This window comes from Camarhynchus parvulus, chromosome 26 (genome assembly GCF_901933205.1).
Source record: "Camarhynchus parvulus chromosome 26, STF_HiC, whole genome shotgun sequence".
Lineage (NCBI taxonomy): Eukaryota > Metazoa > Chordata > Aves > Passeriformes > Thraupidae > Camarhynchus > Camarhynchus parvulus.
The window spans coordinates 5,469,337-5,492,524 of NC_044596.1; the positions used below are offsets into that span (position 1 = coordinate 5,469,337).

The 23,188-nt window shown below is 42.2% G+C and overlaps 1 protein-coding gene across 3 annotated transcripts; it reads right to left on the minus strand.

The window, feature by feature from the left end:
- Positions 1–258: 258 nt before the first annotated feature.
- On the minus strand, positions 259–23,188 carry SRPK1 (SRSF protein kinase 1). 3 transcript variants are annotated; one of them, XM_030965565.1, is made up of 16 exons: positions 23,090–23,188; positions 22,944–23,004; positions 14,405–14,523; positions 13,397–13,505; positions 12,897–12,984; positions 12,651–12,738; positions 11,199–11,305; positions 10,387–10,552; positions 9,363–9,388; positions 8,655–8,868; positions 7,976–8,413; positions 6,448–6,548; positions 5,450–5,557; positions 4,057–4,126; positions 3,513–3,605; positions 259–2,818 (listed from the first exon to the last, which is right to left on the minus strand). In XM_030965565.1, exons 1-16 carry the CDS (start codon positions 23,100–23,102, stop codon positions 2,634–2,636), a joined length of 1,986 nt encoding a protein of 661 aa, XP_030821425.1. In that variant the 5' UTR covers positions 23,103–23,188; the 3' UTR covers positions 259–2,633. The 3 variants fall into 3 exon arrangements, with proteins under 3 accessions (XP_030821425.1, XP_030821423.1, XP_030821424.1); XM_030965563.1 differs by having other exon boundaries at positions 7,976–8,416; positions 23,090–23,102; XM_030965564.1 differs by lacking the exons at positions 22,944–23,004; positions 23,090–23,188 and adding an exon at positions 17,745–19,285 and having other exon boundaries at positions 2,634–2,818; positions 7,976–8,416.

The window sequence follows — 23,188 nt, forward strand, 5'->3', positions numbered from 1 at the left end:
ACCAAACCACCAAACTATCAGTGTTTTGTGCTTTTCTCCTGAGGGCAGAGGAAATCCTCTGTATTTTAGAATGGAAAAATTCTAGCAGAGTTGTCCTGTTTTTTACTCTTCTCCTCTTTTTAAAATGGATCACAACACCAGCAACAAAATCTATCTCATTCTGGAAATCAAAGCTGAATGTTCACTAGTGAAGCAAATTCCATCCCTGAGCCCCTGACTCAGAACAGAATTACAAGGGGAATGTATGAAGACTAGGGCTCAGTTATTAAATAATCTGTTTATTGCAGGGCTTTCACAAAGGAAAAAAAAAAAGACAAAGCACCCAAGTAGAAAGAATAAAAATGTATTTTCCTTCAGGTTTTAGACTGACACAACAAGTACAAATCCTTTAGTGTGAGCATGTCACAGCAATTTGGAAATGAACAGACCCCAAGTGAACGAGCAGAGAGTACAAGACTGAATCATGAAATCATGACAGCGGCTTCTGCAGGGCTTCCACTCACAGGCTGCCTCCAGCCTTGGCCATCATGGTAAAAAAACCCCTCCTCCAGTCAGGGCTGGCAGAGGGAAGGGAAGGAAGAATGGGCAGGGGCTTTCAAGAGTCAGAGAGTGCAGACCCCTTGTGGGAAATGTTCCTTCATCAGCCAGGCTCGAGCAGGCAGGACTGGGTGAGCTTTCAAGACCACAGCAATTGTTTGCCCTGCCAATGTTATCTTCACAGTCAGCTGGAACCCAGTACTGTCTGCAGTGCTCCTGTAACAGACACAGAAGTGACCCACAACTGGAAAATGCCAGATAAAAGGAAAAAAAAAAAAGAAAAAAGGTTAACTCAACAGTTTAAAACATTTTTTTGGTATGTTACCTGCCTTTTTTTATTATACGCATAGAGAACCTGATCTACTACTAAAGGAACATGCAGCATGATTTGCATAAATAAGCCAAATCAGGCTCTGAACTGGAGAAACTCTGTTCAAGTGGATTAAATGACCTGGTTTGTGAGTGAATGATCCTCATGAACCACAATTCCCAAACACACACACACAGAAGTGACACAGAACAGTGGTCTTGGCAGCTTTGGCAATGGAAATGGTCTTGGATAGCATCTGCATGGTCTCCAGCAACTTCTACCCTCTGCAAGCCACCACAAATCCAAAGGGCTGTTTGGTCCAGAGTGAGGAAGTGACTCTGAAGTCTCAATGCTGCCAAATCTTGCTTAGACAAGAGTGGGATGCACTGAAATCTGTAACAGGATGGGCAGGTCTAGAAGAAGCCATCACAGAACTATCAAATGCCACAGTCATTTAACTTTTAATTAAAATTAATCCATTTAACCCATTATACCCAAACCCCCTCTGAGAAGTTTACATAGAAACCCCATAGAACATTTCTCACTCGGGGTAACTCTAGAAACAGCTTCTAATCCAGTATCTACGTGGAAAAGTCACTTCTCTTCCACTTCTGCTAGCTCTCTTCTTGTGCTAATGGCCCAGAAAATAAAAGGCAGTCCCATCCTGGGAAGTTATTTCTGAAGGCCTGCACCTGAAGCAAATTAAAAGAAATTTTTTCACTGGAATTTCAAGTGTTGATTTTCAAAGTGCAGGGCTGCAGCATGGCTGTGATACAGGCACTGCAACCCTTCCCTTGGGAAAAAAAAAGTGAATGGTCAAAAATGAAAAGTCAGAGCAGACCATCAGTGAAAGCCAATCTCTCATGAGTATCACCTCAAGCAAGGCAAAAAAAAGTGCCAGTAAGGGATAAAAACCCCCCAAAATGTATGGCTCACTATAATTAAGAGTTAAGAGGTGCCTGCAATGAGGCTCTCTCTGCAGGCTGAGGGTGCACCCATCTGTCTGCTGAGGGTTGTGCGTTGAGTCAGGTCCAGCTTCTGCTGATTTTGCTGTCACCTTTTAGTCACAGGTGTTGAAGTAGAAAACATCACCAAATCCAGAAACTATTCTGACTATCAAGGGCACGGGGGAGGAGAAAAAGTAAATGGACAGGGCACTTTGGAGGAAGAAATACAGCATACTAAAATCTAGGTTTAAAAAGCTCTTCCAAAAGCAGCTAGAACTAAATAAACGTTTCTGAGTGGAAAGCAAAGAATACAGAATACAGTAGACACCTAGAGAGTGATGGAGGATTTCAAGGTCTTTGCTCTACCAAGGATCTGGCAGCACCTTGATGCCAACTGTTACTTCTCACCCCATCAGTAGCTACTGGATCAACAGTGGGAAAATTGACTCCTGAGTCAGTGAGATCTTCATGGGAAGGAAGGAAGAGTTGGAATTTAGCTAAGGGAGATATCCGAGCACGGGTGAGCTCACATCTGTCACACACGGTGCTTTACAGTGAGGAGACTGAGGAAAAATCTCTTATTCTAGTCAAATAGTCTTTGGTGAAGCCCAACCAAGGCAAAAGCACAGATGATGCCCACTGGCTGAGGAGAGTCCCCATTAAGTCACACAAACAAACTCAGCAGAACAGGTTAGATTTATCTAAAATCTTGGAAGCCTTGAAGGAAGAACTCCACACTGAAAGTGAACAAGGAGAAAAATGGATCTGGGAAAGGGCAGCTGGGTGTGTAGGCTATGCTGTAAACCAGAGTTTAACGTTGTGGCATTGCTTGGAAGCTTCTAGGAGTTAAGCCAGGGGTGCCTGAGACATTCTGCTGCTGTAGCTCGTTTCTCTGGGATCAGCTCCAGCATAGGGAGTAAGAAGTCTGTGAATCCAGCTGCCTCATCTTGGGCCCACTCGTATTTTTCAACCAACACTTCAAAAAGGCCCCAGGGCTTCAGTTTGGTGATGTGCTTCAGATCACCTGAAAACCCAAGACAAATGGTTTAAGTGTAAGATACAGGAACAGAGCAGCTCAGTAAAATTGGCTAAACAGCTAAACCTGACAGGATGAGCTCAGGGACTGTCCTAAGGGAATACAAACCGATAGGGCATGCTGAAGGGAAAAGTCAATTATATTAAACCCCTTTTTTATCTGCTTTAGAAGCTTGTTGTAGAAATGTACTTCCTCAAAGGGCTCTTTTTTCACCTCCTGCTATTTCAAATCCCCTATCAGCAAACATTAACTTCATTAAATCACCAAGGATGCTGCTTGACATGACAGATAAACTGTGCCACTGACTCTGGGCTACCTGCAATGCATGGAGCCTGTTTGAGAAAGCAACACACTGCTAATAAAGAACTGCTTCTTTTTATAAACAGAGTTATTAAACTAGGTCAAAACCTAATTTTTTGACTCAGTACATTTCTAGGGTACTCAGGACTTTATGATAATGTTCTGTGCTCTGAGCAACATGGCTCATGAGGCCAGGCACTATTTAAGGTGCCTTACATTTAACTGCAGTTTTACTGATAAAGCATTTCTTAAAACAAAGGAAAGACTTAAAGATGCCATCTTTGCTGGCATCTATTTCTAACAGGCATTTCCAGCAAGCCACTCCTGTGTATTTGGGCAAGGGATGAGGGGATAAAGTGATATTTGCTTTGTTTCCTTTTACCTTTTTTGGTGAAAAACTCCTTGGAATATTTTCCTGCCAAAATGAGCTTGCGAGGTATTTTCCCCAGAAGTTCTATGATCAATGCGATATGATCTGCATATGAAAAATTTAAAAAAAAAAAAAGACAATGAGATTCATCCACACAAAAGCTCTTTATGCTAGTTTCATGCTCTGGGATATAAGGATAAAGACACTATCCCGTAAAAATTACTTTGGAGACCCATCTGAAACCAGGTTACACTAAGCAACAACAAAGACAAGGAGCAAGGGAAAACAAATATGGGCAATTTGAGGCACAATCAGTTTGAGACACAATGCACAGAATCCAGCAGCAAGAGGAATGCAAAACACCAGAACAAGAACATGGACTTCACTGCAGGGTGTTTTACTGCAGAGGCTTGAGCACAGCTGCTGCTGATTTGGGTAAATAATCTTTTTGCAAGGAGCTTTTGCATTGCTGATTTGTAAAACAAGGCTCATTTTGAAGAGGCAACTATTGGATTTCAAGTCCCACTTTAAAAAGGAAAATCTGAGACAATCAAACCTTCATCTCGTGAGTAATCTTCCCCAGAGTGAGGCTCGAACAGATAGTCCCCTGTTGCCAACTCAAAAGCCTAAACAAACAGAAATGAGCACATTCAATCACTTCAAAACACTCTAAGATGTGCTGCAGGTTGACTCTGCAAATCTCTGTGGGCCAGAAGCAAAGCAGTGGGGAAGAATAACCTGCAGAACTACAGTAAACAGCTATAATCCTAAATACTCCATCACAGCCTGAACTGTGCAGTGACTTTGCAATGCTTTCAAAACTGCATTAAAAGCATCATAGGCACACCTGGGATGAATTTTGGGTGCAGGGCCACCAGTTAACCACAAAGTTAAGGTATTTCACATGCTTAGCCTTTCCTCTTCAGAGTTGTGCAAAAATAACACCATGTCCAAACTATAGTTTCTGAGGTTGGTTATTTTATTTTATTTTGTTTTGTTTTGCTTGGGGTTTTTTGGGATTCTTCCCTCTCCCCAATTTTCCCATGTTTTTCAAACAGTTAATCTCTGAACATCTGTCTGCAGAGATGAAAACACATTTTAAATGAGAAAAACATCTGCACTCATTTCAACTCACCACTCCTAAATTCTGTAACACATTCACCCCTTATGAGTTCACTTGTACTCAGAACTGACCTTCAGTACAACTGAACTTGTACCACCCCTGACCTTCTGTATTCTCCATTTTCTTTAAGAGCTGCTGGTGCCAAACAATGGAATCAGGCACACTGTGTAATTCTGGCCACATGCTCTGCAGAGAAAACATGACCCTTCTGCATTTTCTTTTACCTCATTCATCAAAATCCCAGCTTGTCTTCCAAGACAGCAAAAATGTCTATTTTTCCAAGCTTAAATTATAAAACCCAAGCTTTGATTTGTAGAATAGACAGAATGGAGACACTGAAGAGGCACATGCAGTAACTGGCTTGACTGATTTTTTTCATTGTCATATTCTACATTTGGCAGCTGTTAAAGGAACAGCTTCTTCCTCATCTCAGCATTACTCAGACTAAACATCGATTCCAAACCTGCAGAGGATGATTAAAATTAGAAATGCTACTGAAGGCACAGTGAAACAGTGCTAGATGCAGCAGAAAGGCTTTTTTTTTAATATAAAAAGACATTGTGTTCAGAATTGCCTGGTTGTCCTGTTTTTCCAGAAAGCATGACAGCAAAGTACAATCATATTTGAAATCTGCTGATGCTGGACAACAAAACCTTCAAAAGGAAAGCCACATGTGGAGAAAAAAAGATAAATTTACAAACCAACTGTGGTGTGGAAACCTATTATTCAACAAGTCTGGAAGTTGACTGAACACTTGTAAGGGATTTTTGCCAGTCCCTCAGCAGCTCAGAGGGCAGAGCAGAAGATCCCAGCTGGCAGAACTCACCATGCAGGCTGTGCTCCAGATGTCTGCAGGGGTGTTGTACCCTGACCCTATCAGCACCTCCAGGGACCTGTACTGCCTGGTCTGGATGTCTTCAGTGAAATGCTTGTGCTAAGGAAAAGAAATGTTTTATTAACAGCTCAAGACTGCTTAGAAGAGGAGAATCAACTGCCAGGAAGGCTGGAGTGGATCTAAGCTCATTACAATTACATTTCAGCTGCATTTTACATCCTCATTAACTATTTCCTTATATTCTGCAAGTGCTGTTTAAATGCTGTACATGAGATATTCCTCCTCCAAGTGAAACAGCCCAGCAATCCAGAGGAAAGCAAGCCACAAAAGCAGAATAAAGGAAGATTCTGCAGCATCTCCTACCCAGCCCTGGCAGACAGGCCATGGTTCTGCTCCCTTAAAGCAGATAAGGTGAGAAATCACCTTGCCAGGCACTGCAAGCCTGACTGCAATTCTGAGCTGAGACTCATCAGATCTGAAGTAATTTGCCATTTCAGAAGCCAAGTAAAAAGAAATATGTCTTCTGTTTGAAATAGCAAACATTTGAAAGCAGCACAGCACAACCATCAAAGAATAAAACTTGGGAGTTTTATTGTGTAAGTCTCTTTCATGTGCAATGCTCTGACAAGCTACAGAACCAGCACATCAGAGCAATTGTTTGTAACTTTGTAGGCTCTCCTGGAGACTGAGAAACTCCTTCAGCAGTTTCACACAGCAGATTTCTACCCTCTGTGTGTGACACAGCTCACAGCCCTATAAGAAATAACCAAATGCCAGTGAGGCACCCAAAGCATGGCCTGAAATCTTGTGTTTAGAGAACCATTTCTTCCTTTGTGTCTCTGCTTCCTCTCTTTTTTCCCTGTCATAGTTTTAAACTGTCACTGCTTTCACAGCCAGCTCTAAGGATGTGTTTTACAGATTATTTTCCATCTTGGCAAACTGACTGAACCTGCAGCTTTAAAAAGTCAATGTGAAAAGACCAAACTTACCACCCAGCAGGCATTTCCTAGGTCAGCTATCTTCACTTTGAGCTTATCTGCATTCTTGGGCTCAAGAGGATTAAGAAGGAAATTCCCAGCAGCTGATTTTCCTAGAGGCAATGTGTACAACAGCTGATTAATGCTTCATAGGCAGTGTCACCATCTGTCACCCAAATCCCATCAACCTCTCCCCAGCCAGGAAGTTTTTCTGATGGATCAGAACTGTTCCCTCCCTGATGCCTGGGTATAAAAATGAGCATCACTCTGCTCTATCAACAACATCATTAAGACCCAACTGGTGTCATTAAGCAGAAGGATAAATGAGCATATGCAACAGTGACTATTTCCCAGCATTTTTTGCACAGCCTGTCTATGTTAAAACAAAAAACAAACCGTGTTGAAATAAGGGCATTGCCAGAAACAAAACAAACCTCACAACCCCCCTTAAGCCTTCCTAAATCTTTGAAGGAAGAATCCCCAAGTTACAGCATCTTTCTGACATACCCATCACTCACTGGTGCAACACAATTACAACAGCTAAAGGAAGTACTAGGAAAATTGAATGACACGATGGAGAACAAAAGTAATAAGTCACTAAATGACATCCAGCTGTACCTCTGAACCAAAAATTTGGGAGAGTTTGAAGCTGCAAATTTGGGAGAGGGCTGTGAGAAGCAAAAGATGTCAGTAACCTAGCAGAGGCATCCAGCAAAGTGCAGTTCAAGTTTCAAAATTCAAATTTCTCTTGTTACTTTTCATCCATATAACTCCCCTAGTGGCACTATGGGCAAGAAAATGCTAGAACACTTTTTCTTAGTAAGTACAAATGATACTTTTACCCTCCTTATCCAAGCAGATATGTATGACCTGGCAAGGACACAAAGATGCAAAAATGGACAGTTTTACCAATTCATATTAAACACATACATCCCTGGAATGTGTTTAAATTGCTGTACACTATTTCATGTCTTATTTTCTCCTAAGCTTACAAGACACAATTTTTCCACTCTGAAGAAAATCATATTTAAATAAAAGCATTAAAGAAATTTGGTTTCTTTCCCAACACTGTATAAGCTTTGTTTCTAAATGGGAAAACATTTACCCATCTTGAATAACAGAGAGAAGTTACCTTTGCTCCAAATTAAGAACCAAACTGTCAGAACACACTGATCATACCTACCCCTTAATTTAACAGCAAATGACAATCTGTAGGCTTAATGCAAATCACACTAGCAGCACCTGATTCAAAGGAGGAAATGTTCCTCCACTGACATCCAAAGGCATAGGTGTTTTTAAAAAGGAGAAGGAGGATATTTAAGCACTCCAAAGTCAAAATTGAGGCACTACTACAACAGCACATACAAACAGCAAACAACTTGGAGTATGACTGTCAGGTTAATTGCTCCTGGCAGGAAAACTCTCAATCTATGGTTCTGATCACTTCAGCCTACAAAATTCACATTTCTATTCATATGATGAAGTGTTGTAAGAAATCTCCCACATCAAGGAGCCCTTTCTTACAAGGTTCCTCCTATACCTTTGTTGTCTGTGGGGCTGTTAGTCTCATTCTCATCCTCTGAAGGGATCTCTGTCCTGATGCTTTCCTGAAAATCGTTGATCCCCTGCTCGTTCAGTGCCTGCTCTTGGCTGGGGACGGGCTGGCACACCATGGAATCCTCCGGGACCAAGGGCACAAACAAGTCCAACACTGCTTCTTGGGGCCCGACCTCTGAGTCATTGTTGTGCTGGGTGTAATTAGAGCTGTGCAAGTTCTCAGTGTTCTGGGTGTCAGGGGCATTGTCACAGGCATTGTCACAGGCATTGGCGTTGTGCAGGTCGTCCTCGAGGCGCACGGAGCCCTCGTTCCCAGAGTCTGTCAGCTCTGTCATGGGGATCACCCCGTTGCAGTTGATTTCTGGAGCATCTTTTTCCACGTTGCTTTCCACGAGATTAGATCCCTTCTGTCCAAGGGTTTCTGCTGCGAGAGGGGAAAATGAGAATGTAGCAGAATATAACTTAACAAATAGCTGGAAGATGTTCAAGGGCAGCCTGAGAGGGAGGGAGTACTGTAAATGGAACTGAACACAGGCATTCACTCAGATTGGAACAGATTTCCCAGGTGAAATGATAACAGCCACCTCTGCTGAAGGTACACCCTCCTCACACCCATGAGACAACACTGTCCATGCCACGTTGGCAATGCTTTAGGTCCATACCTGGCTTTTTGTTGATACTTTCCTCTGATGGACTGACTTTTATGAGCATTTCCACAGGAGTCTGAGCTTCTTCCTCCTCTTCAGGCTGTGTCTGCTCAGGGTTTGCTTCCTTCTCCATTTCCTCTATCTCTTGCATTCGCTTCTCCAACAACTCAGCCTGTCTTTTCTGCTTCTTTTTCAACTTCTTTTTCTTATTCTTTGACATTTTGTCAGCCTACGCAGAAGCAAGCAGAAAAATCGGACTTAACATTTTATACTTCAGTAAATTTAAAATGCACCGAGGTTTAATTAATCTTAGAGCTGAGGAAACAGTCTATGAAGAAAATGCTGGAGACAGCTCCTCTCCCAGATAGAAAGCAGCTATTCTGGGTTTTGAACCACTTGTCTATGGCTCTTAGCAGTGCATTTTTGCCCTGACCTGAAAAACCAACATTATTCTCCAAGTGAGGGAGATCTCAGACTCCACAGACCAGTCACTTTCTCAACAGACCTTGAGATCACCACAAGAACTCCTTGTTCTGGTGATAAATGAACTAATACCATTTACAAGTCTAAGACCGCATTGAAGCTGATGCCTATGCCAAACACAAATCACACTTTTCCCTTCTGATATGAGACTGCTCTCTCTTAATGCTGACTGGATTCTGAAACAGTGCAGGAAATACTATCAGTGGATGCATACTTACAGGTGAAAGCTTTTACACTTACTGGTTTAGGCTGTGGTGCAGTGCTCACTGAAAGGGAAAGGAAGATCAGTAAATCAGTATGGCTATACCCAAAAACTGCAACTGCATTCTGATGTCAAGGTACATTTTTCCTATGTGGTCTGATAACATTTTAATGATATCAGCAAATGTGATTTTGAAGGCTCATTTCTCTACAAAAACACAACAATAAAAAAAATGATAAAACATCAAATGAGCAAATGCTTAATTCAGGTTTCAGACAGGAGACTTGCTTGACTGGTATCAAAGACTTCCTGGCACGTAGCTTCATTTACTGCATAGATTATGCATCCTACCCAAATGAAAATGCAAATCAAAGCATTAAAATACCAAATTTCAGGGAGCTTTCTTAAGCTAAGCAATGCTGTGATCAGTTCAGCTCAATGTTGGTGTTGTAAGATTATGATTGACAGAGCAATACACACTGCAGTGGTTTTTGAAAAGTACACACAACTACAGATGGATATTCTGAGGAGGAGCACAAGAGAATTTGCCCTCAGATCTTTAAGGATGTTTGCATGTCAAGGAAGGTGGTTTCATTGCAGTCTTCCAGATTTCTGCAAACTGACAACAGGTAACTCATCTTGTTGAAACTCGCATCAAATCCATTTCCAGCATCATGCAATGAAAGGTAATAAACTTTTGAAGGAAATATGAGAATTTTGCCACATTTTTACACCAGTTCCATATTGAATGCATCAACATTGTGCTACATAAGACTGACTTTACCAGTGCCAGATTACAGAATTCACAGAATTCTCTAATAGCTGCTGTTAAAAGCAGGCTCCAGTGAGCATTTATCCTCCTTCTTGTTTTCTGACACAAACTGCCTGCCCCATCATCTGAGTTACAATTTATGACTAATTTCCCAATTTACACTCAGGTTTTCAAAGGTTACTTGCACTATTCTTCTACCATACTCAGGAAGTTTTCCTTTGTGATGATCTGGGGGTGTGTGGGAGAAACAGCATCAATTTTCAGGGGAAAAAAAAGAAAATAAAAATCACCTGCAGAGCCAGATGGTGGGGGAGCCCCAGATCTCTGCCACTCTGTTGCCTCTGCAGCCAGCCTGCGAATGTACTGGTCATTCACACACAGCAGGATGTTCTCAGGCTTTATATCTGTGTGGATGATTCTACATTTTGTATGCAAGTAATCCAGACCCTGAAGAACCTGCAGGCAAGGGAGAAGGAAGTCAGCCATTAGACAATCTAATTAAGAGCAAAGTGAAAATGCCAAAGTGCCTAGGATGGCCAATGAAAGGGTTTGTGTGTTTGAGAATGCTCCAGGTTAGAGCTGCTGTGATCAGTGGTTACAACCCAGTTCCACAATAACAGATTTGCATACAGATTTTAGCTACCATTTAAAGATACTCTATTTACCCTCACAGCTTAACTTACCACAGGTGAAAAATCTAATTTTAATACTCCACAATAAAATCACACTTTCCTCCTCCCCTGCACCTCCCATGTGGAAAGGTGTTTCTTTTAGGCTACCACCCAGGAGGGAGAACCAGTTTCTCCTGCTCTTCCCATCATTAAGCACTGTGCTTACTGTGACAGCTTTAAAAAAATACTTCACTTACGAGGAATGACTGAGGTAAGAAGAGGTTAAAAGCAAAATCCACCACGGTTTAAGTGTCAGAAAATAACTATCTGCAGCAGAAGGGGCTTGCAGTAGAGAAAAGAGCCCAAGAATATTTTGTTGCATGAAGGAGTTACCATGGATTTTTACCTTTTGTTTCCTTGGATCCGAGAAAGATCAGTGAAAGATTTTTAACTGGGTCAAGAGGAAGAGTGCAGTCAGAACTGGAACTTACCTGTTTGATGATTTTTTTGACACAAGGGAGAGGAAGACCCTGATAATTTGACTTGATGATCCACTTCAGGAGATGATGCCCTAGAACTTCAAACACCATACAGATATCTGGAACTGAATCAAGGAAAAAACTGGGCATCCAGATCCAAGGAGCCCCATATTCCCAGGACTGAGGATGAAGAGAAATCCAAACCAGTTGGGCACTTCATGTTAAAGAACCCTCATGATTCTGACACAGCTTGGAAAAGCTGCCTTCCTCAACAGCATCATTCTATCCTACATAACAGTGCCATTACCTAAAATAAAATAAAATACAGAAGGATGGAGCGGCACAAAGGTCCCACTGCAGCAGTAGCCACCTCCTGCTTTGAGTGGGAGCCAGTTGCACAAATGTACATTATTATTTACTGTATGTTTTGGAACAGCCTACACTTCTGCCCCAGGCAAAACTTGATGCCAGATCTCTCTGTACCAGCATTACCTGAAAAGATAATAAAATTTCCATTTCATAAGTAATCTTCAGACCAATAAAGTCACTTTCTTTGCCCTCCTTTGCCTCTTTACCAGCAAAACAAACTTTTGACAAGCCTAGATTTCAACTATATTTATATGATCTGCTTTTGAGCTCTAAGATCTCAACAGTTGCAGTCACTCCAGTGACATATTCAGTACAATGAAGCCAAACTTCTATGAGTTTATTAGGCTCCTTTTCATCTACACTGGCAGAAAGCATACATTTCACAAGAGTGGAAGAAATATAAGCTCAAATCAACATTTACTCAGGAAAAAAGTTAGAGAAAATGCATTATGGGTCTACTTTTTATAATCTGCAGCTCAATTCTCTCAAGCAGCCCAGCAATTCTCACTGAAATAAAATTTAAGTTATCTCAAAGTGAAAACAATGCATACAAGTCCAGCTTTCAAACTCTGAGGATCCATTATTAGCACTTGTTACAAACCACTGCCTATGAGAGGGCTGTTCCCAGAACTACAGGCCACTGTCAAAGCAATACCCTGCAAACATCCTAACAATGCTGATAAATTACAAAGTGAGATGTTTCCATAACTAGATAACCAAGCTTATTTTCAAGTTATAGATGGCTCATCTGCTATTTTCAGCTACTGATTTTAACATGCTGTACTGAAATAACAGGTTCTTAACAGGCTGCTTACAAAATTGAGGGGTTGAGGTAGATGGGCTCTCCTACCTGAGGCAGCCACTCAGTCCTGATTCACAAATTGGTGGCAGAACATTAAAAGAACAACCAGGCAGTGCTGACACAAATGACACCAGACTGAATCATCACTCTGGATGTGAGCTCAGCAGGCAGATCCTCCTACAGCTTTCCTTGGGCAGGGAAAGGGATGCCTGGGCATTGCTTGCCAAAGCAGGGCAGCTGCCCAAGAAACTCCCATCTTTTCAATTCGTGGCTTTTATTCCACAAAAGGATACGGGAACCATTCACTCCTGAAATCTTGAAGTCATCTAATAACTGAACAACTCTCTCTTTGCTTGGATCATTTGGATCACTGCTGCGGACCTGCAGAGAAAGAGGTTATTGTGATGTCAGATCCACTGCACTGTCTCGTTCCTACACAAATTCTTGATGATCTGGAAATATCAAGCATGTGACAAGTGAAAACTCCCCAAAATGGAAACAAAGAATAAAATAAAATTGAGCCCAACTCAGGCACTCACCGATTTCAGCAATTTGATTTCATCCAGTGCTGTTTCTGTGTAGTGCTCTGCACTCTTCACCACCTTCATTGCCACAAATCTCCTCCCTCTGTGCGCACATGGCAAGTAAATTGGGAACTGTTAATGCTCATACAAAGAACTTATTCTCCAGAATTATCCCAATTATTTTGCATGCAAGAGAGTTTATTTCATGCATCATGGAAAAATAAGGTTTAAACACTCAAAAGACTGCCTTTGAATCTTTTTTTAACAAAAGATTCGTGTTAGTCATTTCTCAAAATACGGAAAAATAGGTCAGAGACTGAACACAACTCTTCCCACAGATATGGTTTGTCCTGTTAAGTCCCTCCCACACACTTGCATGCACAATATCAGAAGAAACTCATGTTCTAGGATGTGGACAGCTAATGCTTAGGGTTTTTATCTAAAAGTAAAAGGATGTTTTCTGCTCAGGTTTGTGCATGCCTGGCAGGAGCAGCAGCTGGAACAGGAGCACTCACTGGATGTCCCAGGCCAGCCACACGGTGGAGAAGTGACCCCATCCAAGCTTCCGAATCACGTGGTAGCGTCCATTGAAGAGATCTCCTATTTTCACAAGGTGGTAACCCCCTGGAAAAACACAGGAACCAGAGAGCAGGTGTGGGGAACGAGCAGCACAATCACTGCAGCACCACTAAATATTTCCTCAGTGAAAACACGTGCAGTCTGCAGGCTGACCAGCTTTGGAAAACAGGCTGTGATGGTAACAGAATCTTCCAGCTAAATATCAGCATTGCTTTTGTATGCTCTGAGCCCAGAACATGAAAGAGGTAACCAAGATCTGGAACTTGGAACTGCAACCAAGATCCCAACAGCTCTCCTTGCAATTTTCCTGACTGGAAGGCACTCTGCCACTGCAAACAGGAAAGTCTCCTCTGCACCTTTTGTATCTCTCAATCTACTGACTATACAGGGGGATTCCATCACAGAAGCAAGAACATGAAAAGCCAAAGATGGAACTGGCAGAACAAAGAGAAGAAATTGTGATTTGGTGTTTTCATTTGCTCTATATTTTGTTTCTGTTCAGAGAAACAGGGGAAGGCTATTTGCAGAAACAAATTTTTCTGAAGAATGGATACCAAGATAATGATCTGATCTTCAAAAGAAAACTGAAGAATATGAAAAGGAATTTGAAAGTGTCCCTTTTACAATGAACTAAAAAAAATAATTAAATGCCTACTTGCTCTTGTCAATATTGAAAGCCCTCTGGTGCAGAGGAAAAGTTAACAGCTTTAAACTTATGCATTAAAAACAGTTCTGCAACTCAAATCCTGACTGATAACAGAGGGAAACTTGGAGACCACCTTCTTCATTTCATGTTGGCTTGAAAAATGTTATTATCATCATTCAGCTTCAAAGTACTCTTAATGTAAGAGGGAGTCTATTTTCATTCTCTACAGCAAATGGGAAGTGGAGGGGATTCCTTGATTGCATTGAAAATCATGCATCTTAAACAGGTAAATGCTCACCTTTACAGTAATCATTTGGATCCTCTTGCTCATCATCATCTGATCCCAGGATTTCCTCCTCTTGCTCTGGAAGATCACTCTCGGATTGAGCAGCAAGGCTGCGGTGCTGGGTGTCGGGTCTGAAAGAGATCACACTGCATTTCTGACACAGATCACACTGCACATCTCTCACACACAGAACACACAGCAGTGCTTTTATTCCTAACCTAAAAGTAGCCAGAAATCATTTTTTGCATACTAGTGAGAAATGCACCTTAATGCCCTAGATCTTTCATAGTGGAACCAAGCGAAGTCCAAAGAAGATATATTTAAAAGCTTAGTGATCCCACCAAAATATTAGCCTCTGAACCCCTTCTCTGCCTTTCTCTAAAGCAGATTTATATTTTGTTATCCTAGGTAAAACTTGAAAATTTAAATATTGATTAACTTTATTTTAAAGACAAATATCAATTAGTCTTTACTTGCTTTTGGAAAAGAAAAAGTTAACCAGTGTTTTAGAACTTGTGGCCCTTTGTTCCTTTGATATTCAAGGTTAAATGAATATTTAACAGTCCTTCTGCTTCTAACACTTTAGAATACTAGACCCCTAATCTTGACATTTATTTTTCCTGTTCTCAAGGGGCAGGCTGCATTTTTAGCTCATCTCTTGACTCAAAATCTAAAGTTTATTACAGTTGTCTGAACTAGGGAGAGTGGGAGGACACAGAGCAGATGTTCAGTAAACCCTCCTGAGAGCTTGTGATTGCAGAGGGATTGGAATCAGGCACTAAGGTGGTGGAGGTTTTTCACTCCCACAACCATAAATAAAAGTGTTCATTTAATGTGTTTAATTTTCCATCAAATGTGCTACTCTGAGTTCTTGCTTGTGAAGGCCATGTCAGCAAAGGCCACCTCCATGCCCTCACACACTCAGCCTGTGCTCCCCAAATAAAACATCTCCCATACCTCAGCTCTTTCATGGCATCACACTGATAACAGCCAAACAGCTCATGAAAGGCTAATACCAAAATCAGGTAATTTATTTACTTTACAAAGCATTACAGGGAACAATGAAATGCCTACAAAGATTCAAGATACCCCTGTACAAAGCAAACATTTGTAATGAAAACAATGCCTACAGACCACTTGCTTTGGCAGGATTTAAGAGCAAAGTAGTGCGAGATATCAACATTAAGTTTCCTTTCCTTAGAAGCACGAGATATTAAAAAAAGCTGGAGTTGTCCAAAGAAGTGGGCAGCAAACTTCATTAGAGCAGTGACACACAGGCTCAGATAACATTCCTCACAGAGAGTTCCCAGCACTGAATTAACGGAAGTGTCTTCTATTGAAACTATTGTTGCAGGGAAGCAGCAGATAACACTGGTGCCTTCCAGCACCCTCCTTCAAATTCAGCTCATTTTGCTGCAAGAAGGAAGAACTGCCCACCCAGTGGCTATGCCAGCAATATAGGCAGGCCCTCAGATGCAGCTTTCACAACTTAGTCCTGAGCTGGACTCCTGCACATCACATCAGGGCTGTGCTAACTCATCTTAATCCATGGGAAAATGTAGTATTTTCATTTGGAACAGTTATACAGCAGAATGAATGTTCAGCACTGACCTACTACACATGCACTCTGCTGAGACGTCACACATTAAAGACACTGCTAACACGCTCAAACTACAGCCATCTTAAACATCATAACAAGGGAGAAATCTTGTGTTCCAACCTGATGATGACTAAATTTGCAGTCACTTAAAATCCACAACTCAAGTTCATTTAAACAAGGAAGAGCTACAAAGGTCATTTCCATGCACAACCCACCACCAGACATTTACTTTCAGTCTGCTGTCAGTAAGTCTTGCTTGTTTTTTTAAATTCAGGAGCAGCTTAGTGGTCTCAAACCATAAACCAAAGACTGCCAGGCTAATGAGACTTCTATTAAGAACTCTGCAGCTTGATCCAGCCCTGAGGTATTCAGTATTTAGACTTTTTAGTCAGTCAGGGGTAGGAAGAAGGAAACCTGCAGTAGGGGGTGCGGAAAGTCTTAGAGGTCAAAAAGCTTCTTCAAAATTGCTGCATTTTTTTGGGACAACTGAGATACACATAAAGTCACACATTATCCCCAAATTAAGAGCAGGCAGCAAAGGCAAGAAATGGGCACAGACAGAATGGCTGAAGGGGAGATTAGATGCTCACAGACAATAAATCCTATAGACAGGGTAAAGAGAACAGGAGCTGGACAGAAAGATTTTAACCTCACATATAGCTTGAGTAGTAAAGAGTAATTCTCCCAGTGCTGTTTTGGGATTTTCACTTTTTTAACTGCACAGGATGTAAGGGATTAAAAAGGACTCAAAAGAAAATTGCCCTGAAGTGGCAGTGATGCAGACAGACACATCACACATTCTGCAGCCCCAGTGCTTCTCAATAACAGCAATTCCATGCATGGACGAAGAAGTTGCTGGAAGCACTAAAGCCCATTCTCCTGGAAGCTTTCTGTGCCCCTCCTAAGGGGCTGACTAATCCTGCTGCTGGCAGTCTCACACACGACACACCCTGGAGTCTGCAGCTGAGTCTTTCATGGGGATCCAAAAGCATTTCACTTCTACATTAGAGTCTATGATACCAGCTAATGTAAAAAAGCTGAATTCAGGTCACACACATCTCTACAGTGCTATTTCCTTTATGAAATCACCTCCAAAATACACCTCATTCTTTTGCCTTCCTGTGAAAATTTGTTTGATGTTATTACACACCGCCCTGTTCTTCCCCTGAAATGACCATGTCAGCCCAAGATAGGGATTAAGAGAGAATCAATCAGTGCAGAACATGTATTAATACCTTAGAAAAATTATATACAAAAGCACAAGCCTGTCTGCTTTGCTCACAAAGACAGTACTCTAAAAGGCACAAAAGGCTGTTAAAAACAGCAGAAAAATCCATGCCCAGTATTTAGAGATGACAGCTGAAACAGCTGTTGTCAAAATTGCAAAATGCAGATAAAGTATATAAAAATCCTATACTAAATGACTGTTTACACATCAAAACCCAAGTGTTCTAGGGTACTTTTTTCTTTTCTAGCCACCTCTGATTTACAGAAGAACACCGTGATCACCTTCTCCTTTTGCTCTCTCATTGTGCTAATTAATCATCAGAATGAACTGGATCTGCAGGGTCTCTCTACAACTACATAGCAACATTTTACTTAAGAAAAACAATGTGGAACAGAAAAGCTAAGGTAAAATGCTAAGTCTTCTATGGAATTCGTGTGAGTCCACATCTAGAGAGACCCTCCCAAAAGTCCTTATTCCCCGAAGAGCTGCAAATTCTCGAGACAAAATTAGAGAGGGGAACCTACCTGCAAGAAGCACGGCCTCCCATGGATAAAGATATTCCTGAAGACAGCCCAATAGTTTTCGAAAAAGCCATCAAAAGTCAGGCACCACAGTGCTGGGGAAGGAGGGGGACATCAGCAGCAGGCAGAGGGGCTGGCTCTCCTCAAATGCAGCAAAGCTTTGTGCAAGAGTGAAGGAGAAGAGGGATTTGCCTCCAGCACCCAGCTGCAGCTGCCCAGCACTGCATTGCAGGTGAAGGACCGTGCAGCAAGGCTGGGGCTTGCTCTCAGCTGATCTTCCTGCAAATTCAGTCATGTCAGGGGGGTGAGCATAAAGATTCATCCCCTCCTCTTGATGTCTACGTGTCTCTTCTTCCCTCTAATGAAATTAGAAATTCAGGCAGATACTTTGTTTCATCTTCCTGAACCAGCCGGTTTTATTTGCCTATTCAATAGCCCAGTGGATTCAAAGCTGGGATGAAGACAAGGATCATGGTAATTGTCGACAGAGCAACCCTTTTGATAGAGGAATTCCAGCACAATCACTCAGCACGCAAAGAGTGTTCAAAGGAAAAATAAATTTTCTGATGTAATTCCACACCTCCCCTTCCAGAGTTACAAGAAAAACTTATCCTTTATGCTTAAAATGACAAAACAAGCAGAAGGAGTCAAATCTTCTTGAAAAAGTTGGACTGAGTATTTTTCACAGCAGCGGGTACTTAACATCATCTTCCAACAATGCACAATTCCCAGTCATTTCCTGTGCCTGTTTATCCTGCTGGTTTATGTAAGTGATAGGGGAAACAAGTCACCAACAATGTGACATAGCAAGTAACAATTTAGAGATTTCTCTCCTAGGGAGGACTTTATTAGTGAAAGACACAATGATGCTGCCCCTGCACTTTTAAAGCAAGAGGTTTAAAAAATTGCATTTATCCACTTGTATGTCTAAAATACTTTCCTCTTAAAACCTCACAGAAGTTTGAATGCTTTTAATAGTTTAGTATTGCCAAACCTGATCATATTAGAAAAGGAACTAAAAACATTCAAAATTTTCCACTGTAGACAAGATTTTGCTTCATGTTCACTGAAGATATCACCCAACCCCTGCAATGCACAGCAGTGGTGAAGAGTTATTTGCAGGAGCTAAGATTTGAGTCACTCACTTGCTCCTTACAGAAGGTGTTAAAGCAATTTGGAAAAACACTGTGGAATTCTCTTGCCAGTTTTCAGTGGAATCACTTATCTGGTCCACACACAAGAAGGAAGGCAAAAAATGATTAAGAAATCTCGGCCACACAATGTGGGTTCTCACAGACTTGCAGAGAAGGAAGGGTACCCTCTATAAATTACCAGACACACAGCCAAGTCTCCACACTCAGCTTCACCATCAAACTCCAAATGCGTTCTCTCTGCTCCAATAACTTACATTAAAAAAACAAAATTTGAAAGGAGGTGTTTGGTTTTCCTATTCAAGAGTGACTTCAAATCTTCGTTTTGGACAGAAAAGATTCTTCCTTGTCCCTGAAACAGCAGAAATATTGTCCATGCTACCTCATTGCTTGCCTTGAATAGATGCAAAAGCAGACTCCTTCCACCCTCAAGCAAGGAAGTCAAGGTACATTTAGGCCGAATCACTTTTGTCACACCCATCATCCTTAAATACATACTAACAAAAAAAGATACTCTCCTTACTCCTCTCTGTCTGCCTCTCCCTTGAAATTTGCAAAATCGACGCCCATCTGCAGGAAACTGCAGGGAAATGCTTTCCTAATTTTAAGTAGCCTACAACCCAGTCTTTATAAGCAGTGTCACCCCTTATTGGTGAGCTCAAAGTGCACCCATGAAACGCCCTCGAGCACAACTCAGTTCAGTGAAGGCAGGAGGAATGACAAACCCAGCTCCCACTGCAGGCACCAGATAAAGGCACTGCAAACACACCCCACGACTCTTCCTTCCACCTCAACCATCCAGCCAGAGGTTTGCTGGCCTCCACACCCAACCCAGCAAGATCTCACTGAAGGATTCCCTGTTTTCATTTGAGAAGCTCCATATGGCATGGAGAAAAGCCAGGATTTAAAACCCCTCTCCCATTTCCACATCTGTGCATGGAGACAATGTCTCTTTAAGGAAGAATGCTTGCAGGCTGCAGCTCATTACTATTTCTTAGTGTGCCTGTAATTTCATGTTTAGGCACATCTAGTGAGAATGAGAGCTCACACGCAGATCCGCTGGCAAACCTCATGCTCAATGAATATGGAAACTTCACACAACTTCCAGCACGATTCAGGTCTGAAATGATCAAACTGTTTTCCTGCTTGCATGCAGCCTTTCTGCTCCAGAAATTCCAGCTGTTTTGGGGAGAATTATAAATCATCGATGATGGGGGACCTATGAGTGCACAATCCATGTTATTTTGTGATTACTGCAACTCATTCACTGTTACATCCCTATTTTTCTGAGTGAATAACTGGTGTTATTAAGAGCCACAATACTTGCTGCTCTACAGTGCCCATCCCAGAGCTACAGGAACACCACGGTCAAGAACTTAAAAGAAGACTGGAGACGGTCAAACATTTAGCTTTTAAATACCAGTACTCAGAGGCACCAAGACATACTTTTGATTAGCAGATCTGTGGGAGCTCAGTTTGAAGATAAGTACTGGCTTTCACATAAGAAAGGTATAACAAATAACAGGCAATCAAGTTTCTTCCTTCCCATCCCCACTCCCCCACACAAGCACTTAACAAGCTGTTTGTAGAGCTGTCTGCTAGCCCAGCTATCACAAACCAAGGGATTTCTATGGAAACCAGCAAATTTCAGTTGTGTCCTGTCATGGTTTGATAATCCCTTCAGTATTTGAATGAAAAAATACGAGGGCAATGGAAATTACCAGTATCTCACCTTCAGAAATCCAAGAAACTCTGCCTGCTCTCTTTCTACAGGGGAGTGTTAGGACAAATGCATGCTCTACTTCACTGATATAAAATGAAACTTTTAAGAGAGGAAGGAGTGAAATAAATAGGATCATCCTGAACTTGCAGAAAATTAAGAAAGCAGTTGACCTTCCTATAAAAATATATTATCATTTCAAAAATATATATTCATTTCCTACAAAACAGCTTATACACAGAATCATAATTAGTATTTACAAGGTGTTTCTGTAAAGCATCAGTTTAGACTGGTCTGGTCTAAACCAAGCAAACACCAAACTGGATGATGAAAAAGTATGTAACTTTCCAGTTTCTTTTAACCTTTCCAAAGGGTTTTTTTGTTCTGTTTTTAATGATATTAGGTTTATAGGTAAACTTAAAGCAGCTGTAGTTCATTTTTAAAATGAAAGATATTTTGAATTGTTTTTACTCCCTTCAGAATATTCTCTGCAATTTTATATAATAATTTAAAATACTAAACTCAATCTTTTAAAATCATTGTTTCATGTTATTTACTGCAAATGTAAAGAAATAATGTATTACCAAAAAAAACTGAATGTGTGATCTAAATTATCATGGAACATTGGATATTAAAAGCACATTGCATGTGGTTTCAAGTATAGATTTTATGGAAAGTCATGAAACAACCCAGTTAAGCCTATTTTAGAAGATTTAACTAGAGCAGCTTTGTATTTAAATAGAATAAATGTTGTGGAACTGTACCTAAAGTTAGAGGCTGACACTGAGTTCATTTAATTGCACAGCATAAAGCACATGAAAGTTTCTTTAATTTCTGAGATACAATCTAATAAACTTAGGTACCAGAGAAAAGGGTTGAGCATGAAGTGTAAGAATATAAACACAGCATTTGACAAATAACATGGCTCTGCACCCAAATCAAGGTTAGTGGCAAAATCAAGAGCTAACCAGCAGTGCATTTAACCTGTCCTGAATATGTGGTTAAAAAAAGATTTATAAAAACTCCTAACATGCCAGCTCTGAAAGTTATCATTCAGCAGCCTCAAAATCTACACAGAAATTAACCTTCCCAGCTGCACTGTGAACTCTGTTGGCAGAGTCAGTATTGCTGGTCTGCAGCTAGAGAAAGGAAAAAAAATAACATGTATAGAATTAGACAATGGAATATTCATACAAAAATTGGAGGAGGAGGAGGACAGCATTTAAAAAATTGGCCCAATGCTACCTTCAAGGAATACCAGGAACATGTATGGAATAGCATGGAACCATAACGCATGTCTCCCAAATACTTTGGTTAAGGCTCCTCACTCTTCAAAAGCCCCATCTCAAAACCACTGACTCTTGGCTGAAGGCAACAAGAAAAAAATATTTTAAATCCCTGTGATGTGTCTGAGAAAGCATTACTCTAGGCCTAAAGAAAAAACCCACCAACTGCCACCCCCAAAGCCTTAGCCTCACTATCTTTGGTCCTAGGCACCTTCAAGTAAAATCATCCTGAGTCACCAGAGATTTTACAGAAATAAGCAGCATTGTATGGAGTATACAGAACCCACTCTAGGACTGACATCACCTTTCAGTAGAAAGGGATCCACGAGCAGCACTGAACACAGCACTTAGTGCAGCCTGCTGACATTGTTTAGTATTTACTCGAGTTCTTCTAATTTCTACATCTGCCTCCAAAAGTTCCCCACACATAAAGACTCGTGACATTCCTGCGGTGAGAAAGAAGCCACACGAGTGCATCAAAGTTAGAGAACGAAGTAAACAACACACCACGGCATTCTTTCGGCAAGAAAAAAAAAATCTCAGGGGGAAAGAGAGTCAAGAGGGGGGAGACAGTGAAGCCGGTTCCTACAGGCGGGGGTTGCTGAAGTGTCCTGGGGACTTAGAGAGGGAACGCTGACAACTCCCTGCAAGGTACAGCCCGGGGCCAAGGGGAGCCGGCAAGGGCAGCCCACCATCCATCCCTGAGCATCATGGCAGCTCCACGGCCGGGTTTCGGGGAGAAGCAGGGAAGGCAGAGCCTCCCGTTCCCCGGCCAGCCCAAGGAGCGGACCCGGCGAGGGGAGCCGGCCAGAGCCGGGCGGCAAAACGGCCGCCCCGGGCCACGCGCTGCGCCGGCTCCGCTCCCGAAACGTGCGCTCGGTTAACTCCGGTTAAAAACCCGCCCGGCCCCGGGGGTCCGCACGTTCCTCTGCCCCCAGAGCCCGCCGGGCCCGGCGGTCCCTTCCCCGAGGGGAGGGCCGGGGGAACAAAGAGGCGGCGGTGCCGGCGGGAGATGCCGCCCGAAGGGAGCCGCGGCCGCACTCACTTCCTCTGGGCCTTGTCCTTCTTGGCTTTGGTCCGCTTCTTCCGGGCCTGCAGCGCCAGCACTGAGGGAGAGAAGGAGAGAGAGGCGTGAAGGGCGGCGGGCCCTGCGGGGGCCCCGCGGGGCGATGGAGGCCGCGCCGCGCTCACCTTTCCGCTCCATGGCCGCCACCGCCGGCGGCCCGGGCGCCTGCGCTGCGCCCGCCGGGCTGGGCACGCGCGGCTCGGCCGCCTCAGCCACGCGGAGCC